This window comes from Urocitellus parryii, chromosome 8 (assembly GCF_045843805.1).
Source record: "Urocitellus parryii isolate mUroPar1 chromosome 8, mUroPar1.hap1, whole genome shotgun sequence".
NCBI lineage: Eukaryota > Metazoa > Chordata > Mammalia > Rodentia > Sciuridae > Urocitellus > Urocitellus parryii.
In genome coordinates, this window is record NC_135538.1 from 76,236,591 (window position 1) to 76,256,984 (window position 20,394).

General features: G+C 31.5%; 1 protein-coding gene across 2 annotated transcripts in view; it reads left to right on the top strand.

Annotated features, from left to right (window-relative positions):
* The window catches only part of Ibtk (inhibitor of Bruton tyrosine kinase), a 79,021-nt gene that overhangs the window by 34,573 nt on the left and 24,054 nt on the right, over positions 1-20,394 (top strand). Inside the window, exons 17-22 of one of the 2 annotated variants that reach the window (XM_026411476.2) lie at positions 3,927-4,028; positions 6,066-6,183; positions 8,071-8,131; positions 13,535-13,656; positions 15,521-15,633; positions 18,897-19,045. In XM_026411476.2, the coding sequence (XP_026267261.1) occupies positions 3,927-4,028; positions 6,066-6,183; positions 8,071-8,131; positions 13,535-13,656; positions 15,521-15,633; positions 18,897-19,045 (665 nt within the window). The remainder of the gene's footprint in view (positions 1-3,926; positions 4,029-6,065; positions 6,184-8,070; positions 8,132-13,534; positions 13,657-15,520; positions 15,634-18,896; positions 19,046-20,394) is intronic. The other variant, XM_026411484.2, reaches the window with a different exon arrangement.

Below are 20,394 nucleotides of genomic sequence, written 5' to 3' on the forward strand. Positions count from 1 at the left end.
TTTAATTTTGTTGAAATTTTTATCATTGTTTTCTTTCTGCTTGCTCTGTGTTGGCTTATTCTTCTTTTCTGTAGTTTCTTAAAATGGAAGCAGACTATTGGTTGGAGATCTTTCTTCTTCTTTATTACTGCCCCCTTTTGTATCAAATGGATATTTTCTCCTTTGCTTTTGAAATGCTCTTGTAGAAGTATTTTTTTAATGGTTACTCTGGGCACTGTAATTAATATCATAAGTTAAAACAATCCTGCTCGTATTAATGCTAACTTAATTTCAGTGTCATTTAAAAAAAGGTTGTTTCTTTATAGCACCCTTTCCTTCCTACTCCTTTGTGCTATTTGTCATTCATATTACACCTTTGTATATTACATGCCCTCAACATGGATTTGTTATTGTTTTATGCAGTTGTAAAAAAAAGGTTACGAAGAAGAATACATTTATATTTTTATACTGTCTTTTTTACTTATTTGTGTAGTTAGGTTTACGGATGTTCTTGATGGATTTGAATTATCTTTGAAGTGCCCTTTTCAGTTTGAAGTTCTACTTTTAGCATTTCTTGTTAGAGCAGATTAACTAGAGACAAATTCTCCTTTTTTGTTATTAATCTGTGAACATCTCAATTTCTTCATTCTTGAAGGATAGTTTTGCTAGATAATAGAATTCTTGGTGATGGTCTTTTTGTTTTACTATTATTAATATGCCATCCCATTGCTTTCTCATGTCTTCATGGTTTCTGATGAAAAACTCAGATCTTAATCTCATTGAGGATCCCTTACACATGATTAGTTGTTTCTCTCCTGCTGATCTCAAGATTTTCTTTAGTTTGCAACAGTTTATTGTATCTAGATGTGAATACCTTTGAATTTACCTTACTTGGAGTTTGTGTGCTTTTTGGATATGCAGATATATTTTTTAAAGAAATCAAATTTGAAAAGTTTTCGGTCATTATTACTTAATATTCTTTTTTTCCTTTCTCTCATTTTTTCCTTCTGGGACTTTCATTTGTATCTTGGTATGCATAGTGGTTCTCTATAAGGACTTTTGGGTTTTGCTCATTTTTCTTTCTGTTCCTTACATTAGGTAATCTCAACTGACCTTTAACTTCTCTTTAATGATATTCTAGTTTTATAAGACATTGTCTTCATTCTTTAATTTTTTAAGACAGGGTTTCTTTTAGTTCTTCAGACATATTTAAAATAGGTGATTTAAAGTCTTATCTAGTAAATCTGAAGTCTTCCTCAGCAACAGTTTCTTCTGCCTACTTTTTTTTGTTTGTGTGCATAGGTTATACTTGAATTTTTTTCATTTCATCTTTCATAAAGTTTTGTTGTTGAAAATTGGACTTTAAATAATATAGTGTAGCAGCTGTGGAGATCCAGATTCTTCCCTCATCCACAAGGTTTTTTTTTTTTTTTTCCCAATAACTTTCCTGAACTAATTCTGTAATTTCTTTATTCATCCTTTGTGAACACTGAAATGAATGCTTGGTTAGGTTAGTGATCAGCTAATTATTTGAGAGACATTTCTGTAAATGCCTGGAAATAATAAATCTCGCTTTTGTGTGTTGAGGACTTGTTGTCATTGTTCTGGCAGGCAGTTTACAACTCAATTTATTTCCTTTTGTGCACAGTCTCAGTGTAAGCCAGAGGTAAGAGGTAGGGCCTTAAAAAGTCTTTGCTGGGTATGTTTTTAGCCCTCTACTTGTGTATAGCTAGATTCACAGGAATATTTTGGAAGCTTTCAAAACCTCCTGTAGACATCTGTATTGGTTTGCTTAGGCTGCCAAACCAAACCAAACAAACTGAGTGACTTAAGTTACATATAGTAATTTTCTCATGGTTTTGGAAGCTAGATATTCTAGAGCATTTTCTGGCAACATTGGTTTCTGATAAGAGCTCCTTTCTAGATTTGCACATATTGCCTCTTGCTATGTCTTCACAAGGCCATTCCTTAATGCATATGTGTGGAAAGAGAGTAAGCAAGGTCTGTGATCTCCTCTCAGAGGTATACTAATCCTGTTGAGTTAGGGCTCCAACCTTATAGCCTCATTTAATCTTAATTACTTCCATGGAATCCCTATTTTCAAATACAATACTGGGGATTAGGACGTCAACATATGAATTTTGAGGGGCATTATAAGCATTTTGTCTAACAACATTCTATTCTCTAGTATTTCTTTTTAAGGTTTTTTCTATCTGCTGCTTGTTTGCTCCAACTGTCATCTCAGGCAGACTCAGTGTTTGATTACTGCTAATTATTTTCTTTTTGTATTTTTGATTACTGCTAATTATTTTCTTTTTGTATTTTTTTTTTTAAAGAGAGAGAGAAGGAGAGAGAGAAAGAGACAGAATTTTTAGTATTTATTTTTTAGTTTTCGGCAGACACAACATCTTTGTTTTTGTATGTGGTGCTGAGGATTGGACCCGGGCCGCACGCATGCCAGGCGAGCGCGCTACCGCTTGAGCCACATCCCCAGCCCCACTGCTAATTATTTTCAATAAAGGAAAATGTTGGTCTCATTAGGGAAGCTTTGAGTTAGGTCAAATAAAGACAAGTTATTCTAGTTGAATTTCAAGGGAAGAGCTGACAGATCAAAATATTGATAGTTCTTTGATAATATTGCTTCATAACCACTTTTGTTTTCTCCAGCAGCTACTAGGCTGCTCATTTTCACTGTAATTGTGGATCTATTGGTTTTCAGTCCAGGTTGAGTATCATTTATCCAAAGTGTTTGGGAATGTATGTGCTCTTTATTTATAGTCTCAAAATTTTTGGAATATTTCTGTATTGTAATGAGTTATCTTTTGAGATGGGACCAAAATCTAAACCTAAAATTCACTTATGTTTCTTACATACCTATTACAGATAGCCTGAAGATAACTTTACACAATGTTTTTAGTCTGTTTCTGTTTTGACTGTGACCTGTCTCATGAGGTCACGTGTGGAATTTTCAACTTTTGGTCCCTTATAAGTACTCAAAAAGATTTGGATTTTGGATTTTGAATAGGGATACTTAACCTGTTATACCATGTAGAAAAGGAGCGGAGGAATTGAATAGGAAAAGCTACAATATCCCAAATGTCACTGTTCTTGGAAAAAATTCAGTCCCTTTTCTTGAGTAAACATACCCCCAAATTATTGCAAGCCTTTGATTTCTAGATAAAGTTGATTTAGATAATTATTGGGAGTCTTCTCATTGCTTTTATGGAGGAAAGGATTTCTAAAAGTTCTTAGATTATCATTCACAATGACCTTCCCTCCTCCATTTTTAAAATCCATTTGCTATTCCTTCCTAATCCTTTTTTCCCTTTTTTTCCTCCTATGTCGTTAGAGATTATTTTTTTCTTTTTCATTTCATCATTTTCTTCCTTCCCCTTTTCTCCCTGTTTCTGTTGTTACTTGGCTGTTGCCTAGGAGCATTTTATAGACTATTGGTAGTATTTAGACAGGGTCTTGCTAAGTTGCTGAGGGTCTTGATTCGTTGTTGAGGCTAGCCTTGAACTTGGAATCTTCCTTGCCTCAGCCTCCTGAGTTTCTGGTATTATAGGCGGGCATCACTGCACCTGGCAGGTGTTTTTTAAAGTGTTGTTAAATGATAAATTTATTTTAAATATGAGCAGAGATTTGACTTTCTCTAACAACATAGGAGATTGTAATGTAAACAAGTCAGCTATTTCGTAGCCTTCTAGTAGTAGTTGAACATTTTATGGTCTCCTGTGAGCCAAGGCATTTTAGTGTATTTTTTCAGCTTTCAACCTAAAACTTTGAAATATTTTAATCTATTTATTTTTTATTTTAATTCTTATTCCAACGTGTGGAAAGTAATCATGTTTCTCTTTCCTAATGTCTTATTTACATCACTTTTTCCCCTAGGAAGGTATAATTGTTATAGCTTAACAGAGTAATGCTTGTTTTCTTTTTCTTTTTAGAATGTCAAAATGTGGATTTTATTTGTAGTGTTCTTGTGGTAGCTGATCAGCTTCTTATAACTCGATTGAAAGAGATTTGTGAAGTAGCATTAACTGAAAAACGTGAGTAATTTTAAATTAGAATATTAATATGTTTTCAGATTGACGAATAACTATGACTCTTTATGTTTACAGTAAAATACATCATTTTTTTGTACCTTGAAAAGTGTCAAAACTTTATTACATGTATAAGTATATTCTTATCTCAGAAATATGTGATAATATGCATCTTTGAATTGAAATATGATGTTAATTTTTATTGCAATGTCATAAAATCAAGAATAATAATGTCATTTATTTTGGAATTTCAGGAATAAGAATTTGAAAGCTAAATTTTTTTTTTTTTTTTTTTGCTACTTTGCTGGTCTTGGGTATAGTTTTTAGCTATTCATTTTCTACTGAAGGTGGAAGTTTTACATGATTCTTCCATTAATGTATCTCAACCTGGTTCATCTCTCAAACTTTTTTCTATCCATTATTTCAGTTAATTTCATGACTTTTCCTGAATACTCCAACTTTGAAATTCCAAATTATTTGTAATTTGTCCCTTATGCCCAGATTCTTTAGCTATCAAAGCTGATTACATTTCTCTCACCTTTTGATTCTCACTGTCACTATGCTAGTTGAGGTCACTGTTAATCATCCCTTCTATGTAGTATTCTAGTAGTCTTTAAAATGCTTCTCTCCCTTCTACTTTCTTTAATCTTTGTATAGAAAGTAACAATGTTTTTTTCTTTGTTTAGATATTTTTAATTGCTTTCTCTAGAATGCAGATTGAATTTCTTAGCCTGATATGCAAGATTTTATTACTTTCTAAAATCTTCTATTTATTTTGCTTTATTGATGCTTTGGTAGTATGGAGGTAGTTAAATTTTTCTACTTTGTACTTGCTAGGAGTTTTCTTAGCCTTGTTGTTCTTATTTGCTCACTTTCCTTGAGCACCGTGGATCATCTTCTCCTTGGTTATAAAAAAGAGAACAATAGCCTTGATCTTTTTTTAATAGTAAGAAAAGAAAATACGTTAAAATAAAGAACACAACATATAGTAGGTATAAGATATACGTATAGGTGATATTTTCACTTGTTCAGTTGACTTTCCTGAACTTCCTTGGCTATTCTGCATAGTTTCCTTTATTAATTCTTTAATACTCCTAGAACCTAGCAAAAGAAGTGTTCCATAGAAGTTTGGTCTTTGATTATTGGTCAATCTTTGTTCCCAAATAAATAATTTTAGAGAAGTTTTTATATGATCCAATTTTATTATTTATGAGAGATGTGAGATGTTTTTATCATTAGCTGAAAGGTTAGTCCAGTAAGGTAGAGACCTTTATTGACTGCCGTTTCAATTTTTGAGAGTATAACAGAGAAAGAATTAAAAAAGCATGGAAGAGGCCATGTGTAGAAAGCACTTGTGTTCATCTGCTGGCTGCAGATCAGAGTAACTGAGAAAAAGAATAGAGAAGTTCAGGAAGCTACATAGGTAGAATATCTTAGCAAAATAGGGTTCTTCATACATCAAGTTCCTAGTATTATAACTATCTAGAGTCTTTCACAGAATATATTAGATTCAGCACTAGCATGAATAAGGTAAGATTTAGATGCATTTTCTAAATATATACATATATTCTGATAGATTAATCAACCTAGTGCATTTTACAGAATTATTTCGTCAGTTCCTCTTAGTCTTAATACCATTTTTACTTTTATAGAAGACAGAATGACTACTCTGCTATGCAAATGAAAAGGAAAGTTGTTCATTAATGAAAGTTAATAATAAAAAATTATTTGGTGGAAGATTGTCAATTCTTATATATTTGCTTTTAGGTGGCACCCAGTGTTTCTTTTATATTTTGTTTTGCTTAAAATTTTCATTTGTGTGTGTTTTTCCTTATAACCAATCTTTTGAAATTACTTTTGCATATTTGGGTGGAAGTTAAATTCTGTATTTTGCCCCAGAAAAAAATTTTGTATTTTTGGTAAAACAAAATAACCATTGTTTTCTTTGTTTTGAATGTTGAAAGCTTACAAACTTAAGTGTATTTATTTGTTTGTAGTAGCATGCCTTTCATGTAATTTTGTAAATCTTTTCTTTCTTTGTAGTTACCCTTAAGAATGCTGCTATGCTTCTGGAATTTGCAGCATTGTATAATGCTGAACAATTGAAACTGTCTTGTTTACAGTTCATAGGACTGAATATGGCAGCTTTACTAGAAGCAAGGTTAGTTCTGTGTACATATTCTATGACTTTTGCAAAAATGGGTGTTTATATATAATAGTAGATATGTTGGTAATTTAAAAGTGAATAATAATAATATTTACTTGGAAATTTGAAGTAAACAAATTTGAAAATGCTAATTAGTTAGGAGTCAACATTTTTAAATTAGGGGGATTTGGAAATTTGTCAACTTTTTAGGAATTTTTTATTGAAAAAATTAATATTTTTTAAAAAATATAAGGTCAAAATATTTTTTTATTATTATAAAAATCAGTAATGGGAAAAATGAAGCTTTTTCTGGTGAACATAGTTACTTAATATTAGAAGCCATATTTTTAGTTTTAGTTTAAAGCTTTATCATATAATTTCAATAGTACTGATAATAAAAACTAATACTTAGTGTCTCCTGTATACTAGGAAGTTTTCCATAGATTACATAGATTAATTCATTTTATTTTTACAAAAATCTTATAAGTAGATTTTGTTAATATCCTTAAGTTGCAAAAGCGAAAACAAAGGCAATATTTTTTCTTTTATTTTTGGGAAAGAATTGAAAATTCAGATGTATATGCTTGTTATAAATGATTTCAACTTTTTAATGACTTAGTTTTCAAAGTCAGAATGATCTTAAATTAATTCAAAATCATGATTAATGAAACATTCTAAAACATGATTGAAATACAGTGTTTTGGTTTATGGAAGCAAATCACAACGAGATTATTAACAATTGCCAGGTAGGGTTCAGTTTAGAGAAAATTCTTTTGCTATTTCAGTTTTTATTATTTTTTGGAAAATTCTTTTGAATGCACATTAATGTTTTGAGATACTAGACAATGTCATTTTAAAATGCATTTGATATTCGAGTGTCAGAACCCAGCTAGAGTTTCAAGCTAAATTTAATTCCATTGCTGACATTACATTAGTAGTTCTCTTCATAGCAGTTTATTAATCTGTATCTCCAAATTAAGCTCATTCTGTTTGTCAACCAAAAAAAATATATAACATACATCAACTCTATCTAAATTATTGTATTGGAAAATGGTGTCAATATCTTTCAGCTACTAGGTTGAGACAGATGTGTCAACGGAGCCACTTAAGGACAATACCTGCTATGGTGATATCTGTACTTACATAACTTAACATGAGGAGATGCACACCTTGCATTAAAACAAAGATTTGTGCAAAATTAACTGTTCTTTGTCAAACATGTATTTGCTAGAAATATAAATAGTATGTGAAGAGATTTAGGAAACTGAGGGCTGCACCAGAATTGACTTAGCATCACAGATTAATGCATTGTATATCTCCAAAGTGTTGACAACTGATAGGGTATATACAAGTTATTTATTTCTGATTGTAGAAAAAAATTTTTTTAGAAGAGTGTTTGTATTAGAATGTAAACTTTGATTTAAATTTTCACTGCTATCTTAAAATACCTGTTTGAAACTTGAGAGGTCCATGAGATTTGTCTTAAGCAAAAGTGAGTTGCTCAGATTATACAGTTAATTGGTATAAGTGATAATTCTTGATAGAATCTAGATACTTAACCCACTATTCTATCAATATATAGCACTCCTTTTGTAGTTAATTATAATTTCTGGAAAATGAAGGTTATAAAATGAGTATTTGCTATTTTGTAGTGATAGAAATGATTCTTTGTACATTTATTCATAACAGTTGCTTGAGATTTATTGATATTTGTATAATATGTTTGTTGTTTACTTAGATATATAATACATAACTGCACCCATTTCCAAAAAGAATCTGTAGAGGCTAGTACATATAAAGCTTGAAAAATAACTTTATTACTTATTTGGCAATATGTAGATGTACTTGATAAGTATTAAGTCATTTGAGTCTTAAGATAGAATTATACTTCCTATCTTTTAGGTCTCTTGATGTTTTAAGTGATGATGTTTTGAAGGATCTTTCTGTATTTTACAGAAAAATGGTAAGATTTATGTTTTTCCATCGAAGATTTTAGTGGCTATAATATTACCATCTAAAACAGTATATTAGGTTACACTTCTTAATGAAATAATTTTCTAAGTAATTCTCTTTAGGATCTTTTAGAAATATTGAAAAGAAACCAGTCAGAACTTCTGGAAGTAAAAGACGTAGTCAATCAAATTAAAAATTTTCTTCAAAACATCACCAACAGTTTAGATTGCATAGAAAATAGAACTTCAGCGCTTGAAGACAGAACCTCAAGCCTGAAGAAAAGATACTTGAATTTGAGTAGAATATCATAAAGGGGGAAAAAAAAATAGAACACGATCCGAATACACAAGAGATTTGGGAAACCATCAAGAGACCAAACTTGAGAATCACTGGGTTAATGGAGAACATGGAGATACAAGCTAAAGGCCTTAAGAACATTATTAATGAGGTAGTCACAGAAGACTTTCCCAATATCAAAAAGGAGATAGACATCCACATATAAGAAACAAACAGAACCCCCAAAAGACCTGATGAGAAGTTCTCCAAGATACATCATAATTAGAATGCCTACCATAATATTAAAAGCTGCAAGAGAGAAACATCAGTTCACATTTAGAGGCAGACTAATAAGGCTCACTTCTGACTTCTCATCTCATTCCAGGAGGGTTTGGAATGAGATATTCCAAACTCTAAAAACAATTATCAACTGAGGTTGCTATACTCTGAATAATTCCCTTTCATAAAATTTTCCATTAGAAGGATAAACTAAAAGAATTCATGACAACCAAGCCAGCAACATAGAATTCTCCAAGGTAAACTGCTCATAGAGAAAGCCAAAACAAATCCTAAAATTCCCAAATAGATGATGGTTAATAGAAGACTAGTCATCTAAATGAGAATCAAGATAGAATTAAACATAAGAAGAAGTCAAAATGGCAGTAAACCACATATCCATAATAAGAGTGAATGTAAATGGTTTCTACACCTCAATTAAAATATATAGGTTAGCAGCATGGGTCAGAAAGCAAGAGTCAACTATATGCTGTCTACAACAGACTTACAGGTAAAAGGATGAAAAAGATATTATATGTGAATGGAGTTTGTAAACAAGCTAGAGTAGCTAGGCTCCTATTTAAAAAGATGCAAAAATTAATCAAAGGAGACACAGGGGCTGATAATGGGAATAAGCCAGTAAGAAGATATAACAATAATACGTATATGTACGCCAAATGTCAATACACTCAATTATATTAAAAAATGCTTGATATTCTTGATAGACCCTAATATAATAATATTGGTTGTTTCATTACATTCCTGTTACCAATAGACAGGTCATCAAAGCATAAAATCAATAAAGATATATCCAACCTAAGTATTACTATAAATCAAATGGACCTAATAGATATCTACAGAATATTTCACCCTCAAACAGCTGAATTTGCCTTCTCAGCAGCTCATGGAATATTTTTCCAAATAGACCATATTCTAGGTTACAATATAAGTCTTAGCAAATACAAAGAAATTGATTTAATCTTATGCATCCTGTCAGAACCTAATGGAATTAAACTAGAGATCAACAGCAAGAAAAATAATAGAAACCACATAAACACATGGAGATTAAACAATACTATTTTAAGTGAAGAATGGATAGAAGAAGAAATAAGAGGAGAAATTCTTAGAAACAAATAAAAACAAAAATACAACATGTCGAAATATCTGGGACAATATGAAACTGGTACCAAGAGGAAAATTTATTGCATTGAATGCCTACATCATAAAAATTAGAGTCCAATAATAAGCATATGTACTACCTTAAGAAAAAACAAACCTCCAAATCAATAAAAGATAAGCAATACAAATCAGAGCAGAAATTAATGAAATCAGACATAAAAGAATAATACACAGGATCAATGCAGAAAATAGTTGCTTCTTCAAAAAGATAAATAAGATTAATAAACTCGTAGCCAAACTAACCTAAAGAAAGAAAATACTCAAATCAACAAAATTAGAGATGAAAAAGATATCACCACATGCACATCTGAAATTCAAAGGATCATTGGAAACTTTTGAAAATTTATACTCCAATAAACTGAAAAATCTAGAAGACATTGACAAATTTCTAGGCACTTATGACCTACCCAGATTGAATCAAGTAATGAAATTGAAACTGCATTTAAAAGCCTATCAAAAAAGAAAAACACAGGACCAGTTGCATTCTCAGCAGAGTTCCACCAGATCTTTAAAGAAGAGCTAACAGTGGAGTTTCTCAAATTGTTCCATGAAATTGAAAGAGAAGGAACATTGCTGATTACATTCTGTGATGGTAATACAACCCTCACACTAAAATTAAAGACACATTTAGGAAAGAACCACAGATCTATCTCCCTGATGAACACAAATGCAAAAATCTTTAATTAAATATCAGGAAACTGCATTCAAAAACATATTAATAGGATAATATACCATGACTAAGTGGGCTTCATTCCAAGGTTGCAAGTTTACTTCAACACATGCAAATTAACAAATATAATTCACTGCATAAATAGAATTTAGGACAAGAACCATACTATCATCTTAATAGACACAGGAAAGGTCTTTGATAAACTACAGCCACCATTCATGTAAAAAATACTGGAGAAACTAGGGATAGAAGGAAGGTACTTACCTAACATTATAAAGGCCATATATGATAAACCCAAAGCCAACAGTATACTGAATGGAGAAGAACTAAAGGTTTTCCTCTAAAATCAGGAATGAGACCAAGATGTCCACTCTCACCATTTCTATTTATATAATACTTGAACCTCTAGCCAGAGCAATTGGTCAAGGGAAGGATATTAAAGATAAAAAAATAGGGAAAGAGGAAGTCAAACTGTCACTGTTTGCTGATAACATGATAGTATACATAGAAGACCCAAAAAAGTCCACAAGAAGACTCCTAGAGCTGATAAGTGAATTTAGCAGAGTACCAGGATACCAGATCAGCACTGAAATCAGTAGCTTTTCTATACTCCCAGCAGTGACTCGGTGGAGAAAGAAATCAGGAAAATTATCCCCTTAACATTATCCTAAAAAATACAAACACAAAAATCTAGGAATTAATAAAAACTATAGAACACTGAAGAAAGAAATTGAAGACCTCAGAAGGTGTTCTCAGATAGGCAGAATTAATATTGTCAAGATGGTCATACTTCCAAAAGTAATATATAGATTCAATGTCAATCCCACAAAATACCAGTGACATTCCTCACAGAACTAGAAAAAATAATCCTGAAATTTATTTGGAAGAATAAGAGACTGAGAATAGCCAAAGGAATTGTGAATAAGAAAAGTGGTACAGGAGGCATCACAATACCCCATCTCAAATTATACTATAGAGCTGTAGTAGCAAAAAACGGCATAGTATTGCCATTGAGGTAGATATGAAGTCCAGTGGAATAGAAGACTCAGAAACAAATCCACATATAGCCATCTGATACTTGATGAAAAACATATGTTGGAGAAAAGATAGCCTTTTAGACAAATGATACTGTGAAAACTGGATATTTATATGTAGAAAAATGAAATGAAATCTCTGTCTTTCTTACTTTTTGCTTTATGATTCTTAATATACACATATACCACAATTTTTCATATATCTGTTTGTATATAAAGTATGTTGACACTAAATCCCTATCTTTCATTCAGCACAAATCAAAATATTTCCAAGACTAAGGAATTATATCAGAAACTGTGGAACTGCCAGAAGAAAACATAGGGTCTAAGCACTCCATCATATAGATGCAGGCACTGATTTCCCCAACAAGACCCCTAAAGCTTAATGAACAAAACCAAGAATTAATAAGAGGGATGTCATCTAATTAAAAGCTTCTGGGCAGCAAAAATCTTTGCCAGCTACTAACTCTGACAGGGGATTAATATCTAGAATATATAAAGAACTCAAACAGCCCAGTGCTAATAAAAGCAAATAAACCAGTCAATAAATAATCAAAAGAACAAAACAGAAATTTCTCAAAAGAAGAAACACAAATGGCCAACAAATACATGTAAAAAATGTTCTTATTTAGCAATCAAGGAGATGCAAATCAAACCTACACTAAGGTTTCATCTTACTGTAGGCAGAATGGCAATTATCAAGAACATGAATGATAATAAATGTTGGTAAGGTTGTGTGTGGGGGGGAGGTACACTCATACATTATTGGTGAGACTGCACATTAGTATAATTTGGAAAGTATTATGGATATTCCTCAAAAAATTGGGAATGGAACCACTATATTACGCAGCTATCCCAATCCTCAGTATTTATCCAAATGCACAAAAAGCAACTACTGTGGTGATATGGATACTAAATGTTAATAGCAACAGGCAATTTATGGAATCAACCCAGAAGCCTGTTAATAGATGAATGGTTGAAGAAAATATGGCATATTTACACAGTGGAATTCTATTCACCCAAAATGAAGAATGAAATAGCATTACTAGCATTTGCTAGTAAGTGGATGGAAATGAAGAAAACCATGCTAAGCCAAATAAGCTACTCAGAAAATCAAGGGTTTAATGTTTTCTCTCGTGGACGCTAAAGCAAAATGAGGAAAAGAAGGCAGTGGAGTAGGAAGATCAGATATCATAAAGATGCAAGGAAGATCAGTGGAGTAGAAATGGAGAATGAGAAGGAGGAAGTAAGGAAGGAAAAGAGAAATATGGAATGAATCTAACAGAATGATATTAAATATCATATATGGGGAAAGAACTAATTAAAAATAAATAATGGAGTGAAAGGAAGGTCAGTAGAGTGGAGGAGGGAGAAAAGGGAGTGGGAAGAGAGAATGGGGATTGAAATCTAATTCTTTGTATGTTGATTAATTCCTTGTATGTTAATAATTTTGTCAAAAGGGATCCAAATACTATGTATAATTATATTACATTAATAAAATTAAAAATATATTTTAAGAAATACTCAATAGACACACAAAGATGTTCACAAAAAAAGAAATGGAATATTTAATAATAAAAGTAGAGCTTTTTTTCCGAGGACAAGAACCATACTCTCATCTTAATAGACACACGAAAGGCCTTTGAGAAAATACAGCTACCATTCATGTAAAAAATGCTGGAGAAACTTGGGATAGGAGGAAGGTACTTACCTTAACATTATAAAGACCATATATGATAAACCCAAAGCCAACAGTATACTGAATGGAGAAAAACTAAGAGTTTTCCTCTAAAATCAGGAAATAGCAATTTTGTGAATTATACTTTTTAATGAAGCTAGTCACATTTTTCTTTGTTGTAAATTTAGGAGGTCAGTAGGCATTCTGAACTTTTTCTAGTTAATATTAGCATAAGTATATATATATATTTTAAATTTTAAAAAAACTTGGTACTTAAAAATAACATGGTTAATTCTACAGATTCCCGCAATGGATAGACGAATCATTACACCTTATCAAGATGGACCAGATATTAGCTATTTGGAAATAGAAGATGGAGATATCTTTTTGAATGAAGAAATAAATATGGAACAAAATTACTCGTAAGCTGTTTTTGTCTTATTTTCTGTCCTTTTCTTCCTTCCTTTCTTTTTTCTCCCCCAGTCTTGGATACTTGATATTTTATTTTGATATTTTGGAAGAAGAAGTTGAAAAATTTATATTCTTTCTTAGTCTTGTTATAATATAGAATAAATGTATCATTAATCCTTGCAAATCTAATAAATGTATCAAGTATAAGTATAAAAGGAATATAGGCTTTAGTTTAAACATATTTGATCAAATAAGTACAGTAATCTTAACTATCTCCCAATGTGCTGAGATTACAGTAAAGAAATTTGAAAGGTCATATTGTACTACAGCAGAGAGAAGAAGAAAGGAGCAAACAGTCCTCAGGATATGTTAAGAGTTTTGGAATCTGGAAAGTAGTTCTGAAGAGTAATGACTTAAAAAAAATAAAGCAGTTCTGGAAATGCTTAAGAATTAGTGGTATCAGATTTATGAAGACTAGGGTGAGTATTTGAATTTAAGGAGCATTAGATCCCTGGTCCATTCCTAAGCCCCATTCAGCCAAGGGATTGCCTCTCTGCCATCTTGGTAGAAAAGTAGAGATTTACCTTTGGAGAGATTGAACTAAAGAGGTTCCAAAGAGGAGTGTACCAGCCAGAAATGATGTGCTATTTTCAAATGATTCCTCTCTAAGGAACTTATTTCAAAAGATTATAAGCCTACAGTGACTGACAAAATATCCCAGATTCTATATAATCCCTTAGAGTGAGCTGACTTGATCAGCCCTGAATAGAATTTGTAATCACTGTTGTAGGTTAACTTATCGACTTGTTACAGAATTACTCTCATTCTGTTTAGTAAAATAACCTGTTAAAATGAAATCTTTGGATGTTCAGGTCATTTATAGAGCCACTGTGTACCTCACTGAAAAACTACTCTTGGGTTCCAGAGGTATTTTTTTCACTTATTTCTTAAATTCTGTCTTCCTAGTGTTTGGTAGCATTTGGGGTACTATAAGTCGGACATCTGACTTAGATATATTATATTATATTAAAAGTTATAATAAATTTATTAACATTGATATAAATAACTCATTATTTTCTACAAAATAACACTTCATTGCTGACCCTTGTAAGTGGATAAAGTATATAATGAGATCTATAATTTTTTGGTTAAAATAGAATAGTTATTTCCCTAATAGTACTTAATTTAGTGAATTAATAAGCATTTTCTGAAATTTTTAACAAATTGTCACCAGATATTTCTAGGTTAAGATCTTGGCTAATAAAACAGTATGTATAAATGTGAACAGTGTTTTACTTTTTTTTTCTTTGTAAAGGTTTTATTATGCTTAAGGGTCTTAGTCCTTGACAACAGTTTTCTTAATGGTGGGTAGGGTATTTTCAGCTCTTCTTGCTACCTCTTGGCACATGTGTGTTTTCTTGGTGAACTTGAAGATTTGTTGTCCTTGGAGACCTTGGAGCGCTGCTCATAATCAGGAAAGCTATATACCTCTTGGATCATGTCTGATGTGAACTTGGTGTATTTGGTGAGGCACCATGGTAGTGGCTGTGCCTTGTCCTGCTTCTGTTCATAGTCTCTTTGTAGCACTTTTTGAGGCCTATGACTAGAGTTTTACTTTTCCACATATTTTCCTTTTTACCATCTTGTCTTTAATTTTTCACGGAAATGCCAGGATGGGAATAATAATATCACAGTAAGACCCAGTGAAATTAAGTAATTTACTCAGATCTACATTGGTGAATGTAACTAGAGCTTGCCTGTGCTTTCATAGTTTCTGTTTGACCAAAATATACTATATTCTGTTGGTTAAAATGCATAGTTTTTCCACTGTTTCATCTCTAATTCATTTTCACTTTTGTGTGTGCTTTTTTCTAGGGAAATCATGTTTAAAAAGGCAAAAACAAAAGCTAAAAAGAAGCCACGTAAGCGTTCAGATAGTTCTGGAGGTTATAACCTCTCAGATATTATTCAGAGTCCACCATCTACAGGTCAGTGAAAGTGTTTTAGCATATATTTCCAATTTTAGTCTTTGATGTCTTGTTACCTTATTCTATGTGCTACGTGCTATCTGCTGGAGCACATAGAATATAGTCCTTTCAGAAGCTACAAAATTACAGTTTGTATTGTGGTATCTACTCTGAAGTTTGCTCTGGCAGCACAAAAGAGACATTCCAATGAGTTTGAAATCAAGGAATACCTGTTAGAGGAAAGTGATGTCCCAGCTGGAGCTTTAAGATGAAGAGAAATTAACCAAGAAAATGAGGCAGATGGACATACTTAGCAAAGGGGACAATATATTCCCAAGCGGACTTAGCCATGTAGTGATGTAGTGTGTGTGCAGATAGGAGATACGTTGGATAGGGTCAGATTTTTGAGGCTATTGTTTGCCAAACTAAGGAATTTGGAGTTTTATTTTAATGGCTGTGGATGATGAAATTTTAAAACAGGGTATGATTGAATAAAATTTATGTTTTTAGAAAGACTATTCTGTCCAGTGGCATAGAGGTTTAGTATGGGCAACATATGACAGATTATTATTATGTTGATTTAATTCAAATATGTTAATGCTCCAACTGAGATGCAATTTATGTGCATAAAGAGTTATAATCTAATCAAATGTAGCACATTTTAAATCTAGGAATTATGTGGTTTGAAAATAAAAGGCAATGTTTTTCTAAATTCCTTTTCTCAGTTTTTTCTTTGGAAATCTTTTACTTACTGAAAAGATGAAAGAAAAATACCATTAACACCTATATACTCAAGTTTGTGCGTATGTGTATAATAATAGATACTTTTTAGTACTAATCCACTTGGAATAAGTTTTAGACATGACATGTTTCCTTAAATATTTTAATATGAATCACCTAAGAATAAAACCACAATACTATTGTGGTTTTCTATAAAACCACAATACTATTATCACAACAAGACAATTAACATTAATTCACTAGTATTATTTAGTTTTACATTCTATATCCAGATTTCCCTGATTATTCAAAGTTGTTTTATAGCCTTTTTAGTTTTAATCTTTAAAATAATCCAGTGTTCTCTCAAGTTAAATCCTGCTTTTGCTTATTATATCTCTTTAGTCTTAATTAGAACAGTATCCCCAGTATCTTTTTGTTTTGTATTTTTCCCCCAGAATTTTAGGCTGGTAATATTATTGACTGTTGCACATTCTAGGTATATATGATCTAGATTTATCTAAATTTTTAACAGTTTCTCTAGATAAAATGTGAAATATGACAATAAAATAATGAGACTATAGTATGGCTTTTGTAAATGGTAGGTGTGTCTGTCTATAGCACTAAGACATTCCTTGTACAGTTTCTATCAGTGAACTCCATATTAGTGACTTTGAAAAGTAAAAGATAAGCATCGTTTCACATCCCTTAGGAAAAGATAGCTGTTATGCAGGGCAAAAAGAGGGTGTTTATTTTTGTTTAATTAGCTGTTACAAATGGGGTACTTAAAATGTTAATAAAGCTCACAGGGAATAATATCAAGAGTAATAGTTTTAGATCAACAAAAGATATAAAAAGCATAGATAATATGCCTAAGTTGGTTTATGAAGTACTGAAAATATTAATCAGGAGACATAGTAAATGGAAAACATGTCTGAAGACCTTTGCAGACTTAAAACTGCAGTTTTCTATTTTCTGTTGTGAGTTATATCTATCCCTTAGGAAGAGCCTTTGGTAGATGGATGGAAGGATAAATAGACAGTCATCAACTTAGTGATATCCTAGTCACCTAAATGACATAAAAAGGCAGATATTTGATTTGCTTTTATGTTATTTTTAGTACATGTGTTAAAATCTTAGCATGTCAGAACTCAAAGAGACCATAGTAATGAAATAATTTATATTCCTTACTTTAAACCTCAGAAAACTTAAGCGATTTGAGGTAGTGGCAAAAAGAAATAGAATTTACTTTCTTGATTCCAATACTATATTTTTCCTGCTATACCATTCTTTCTGTAGCCAAAGTTGATAATGGTTAGAAGACTAAATTTAAACAAAAGACCTAATTATGGAAATAAATTAAGAGTATGTGGCAAATTTCACTGAAGACTGTTGTGTGAAGGTTTATCGTATGTGTTGATGCTTAAAGTTATATGATTGACATTCTGTGAAAGTGTTTTTGACCAAAAATAATTGTTGGCCATTTCAGATATCCAGTTGATTGTCTAGGTTTATTTCTAATTGACTTGAATATACTGTGTTAGATGAGAAATCTCGAAAAATATTCAAATGGTAGTTGGGGAAAAAGAATCTATTTTCAAACCATCTTAGCAGTGATAACATTTAAAAAAAAAGCATATAGCTTGTCAAAGTGATTTACTTTCAATGGAAAGCACTCAATAATGTGTAAGAGATAGTATGTCTTACTTATTTTTAAATCAATTGTATAGCTTAACAACTGAGATAATCTTTATTTTAAAATTTATTTTGATACTTCATCCAGATTCTAAATAATTTGAAATGTTTTAATGGTCACCTGGAATTAAGCCAAAGTTTAATTTATTGTTTATATTTGGAATGAGTATTGTGTTAATATGCAGAATACCAAGTGTGAAACAAAGGCAGGCATTTAGGCTTCCTCAGTTATCTAAGAAGTGGTATATACATTTCATAAACTTTACTTCAGAAGATAAACTAATTTAAAATACTCCCAATAGAAGACATTTTTTACAGGGGGAAAAAAAGAACACCAACTCTCAAACAGATTATAATCGACTTCTCTAGGAATCTCTGCTACTAGGCTAGTCTGCTGGATAAAGGAGAGGCAAAAAGGCCATGTGCTTCCTCTGACACAGATGATATTAGTCCTTTTCTGCATGAATGTAGAGATTTCTGTACAAGGAGAGAAAGACAAAGGAGATGAGTCTGGAGTTCCTTCATTTCTTCTTTTTTTTCTTTTATGGTGGATAAAAGGTCCTCAACCATTGCTTCAAAGCAGATTCCAAAAACTATCTTCCTCAGTTTCATTGCATAATTGACATGTAATCATGATGAATAACACTATTGTTTTACAACCTCTTTCATCTTATTTTTTTTACTTAATCTAATATCTTTCTCCAGTTAGCTTGAATGATAAGATTTTGGTGTGGTGAATATAATTTAAATTTTATAAAATCTGGTTAAGTGGAAGCTTTTAGCTCTCTATTTGGCTCATTGACTGTATTGCATATATGTTTAATTTTTATGTGTTTAAATTTTTTTGGTTTTGTTTTAACTTCTTACTTTAGGATTATTAAAGTCTGGTAAGACCAATTCTGTGGAATCTCTTCCAGAACTGTTGACATCAGACTCTGAAGGAAGCTATGCAGGTGTGGGTAGTCCTAGAGATTTACAGTCCCCTGATTTCACAACAGGATTTCATTCAGATAAGATTGAGGTTAGTTTTGTAAAGCACTGTTTCCTTACCTTTAGTTTTTAGATCTGTATACAGTTTATCTTTAGTTTTTCATTATTTTTACTCAAACTTTCAAACACTGTCCTGGCTGGTTTATAAGATAAAATTAGTACAATATGTGTAGTGTTAGTTTCTCAAATTTGTATAACCTTCCTAATTTTATTCAATAGCTCTTTCAAACCCTTTATGAATGTTATGTCTAATCTTTCTACAAGTAAAATAGAGTGTTGATGTGTAAAATATAATGATGTGAAATATAGTAACACTATGTAGCCAGTGAAAATTATATTTGTAGATGAATTACTGAATTGTCTTTTGTGAAATGTCAGTTAACAGAAGATAAAAATTATCAAAGGTAAAGTAATTTTGAAAATAAGTCTAAATTCAGATTCTACCAGTCCCTTTCATAGTATTAACTAGAGCAAAACAAGCTGGAATGATTTGAGTTCTTCTAGTCTAGCATAATTGACATTAAGCTGCAGGATTCCTAGTCTGGGTATCTCTGAGGAATGCATTTTTTTAGACATCCTGACATTTTATTCCATAGTTTATAATCTATGGGGAAGGGAAATATCTACTTTATTTGAGATAGACTTATTTTTCTCTAATTCCTGTACATCCCTAAAACATATTCTAGGGCTGGGGATGGAGCTCAGTGGTAGAGCACTTGCCTGCACATGCAAGACCTTGAGTTTAATCCCTAGTATTGCCTTTAAAAAAAAAAAAAATCCTAACTTTTAGGAATTCCTAAGACAATAGAACTTATGCTTTCTACCCTGTCTTGTTCTAGGCCTCAAGGATTGATTTCTTTATTTTAATGTAGGGTAAACATTTGGGGTCAATTATTATTCAGATAAGATTGGTCTGGAATATAGAAGGCATATTGTGAATGTCTTATAATAATAGAAGAATTCATCCTGGCAATAGAAATACTATTTTAATAACTTACTTGACCTATTATAATAGCAGTAGTTTCCAGGTCCCTTTTGAAATATCAGTATTATTTGACTTCAATTTTATTCAAAGTCCTTTAATTATGTTCACAGTGACTTTCTATGACATTTATACCAAATTTTCATTTTGTTTCATATCTGAAGTTGTGGACATTAATTTAAAATTGCTGCTTCATATCTTACTGTATAGCTTCTATATATTAACATTCTTGTTTACTCTTTGTATAAATATAAGTTTAATAGGCAAAGATTCTCCCTAAAAATTATTCTCCAAGCTCACAATCATCTGATTGTGATTGTTATTGGTTAAAGCATTAACCTGTAGAAGAATATGAATTAAAGATGTTAGATGGTTTATTATCAGAAGATTTTCCATAA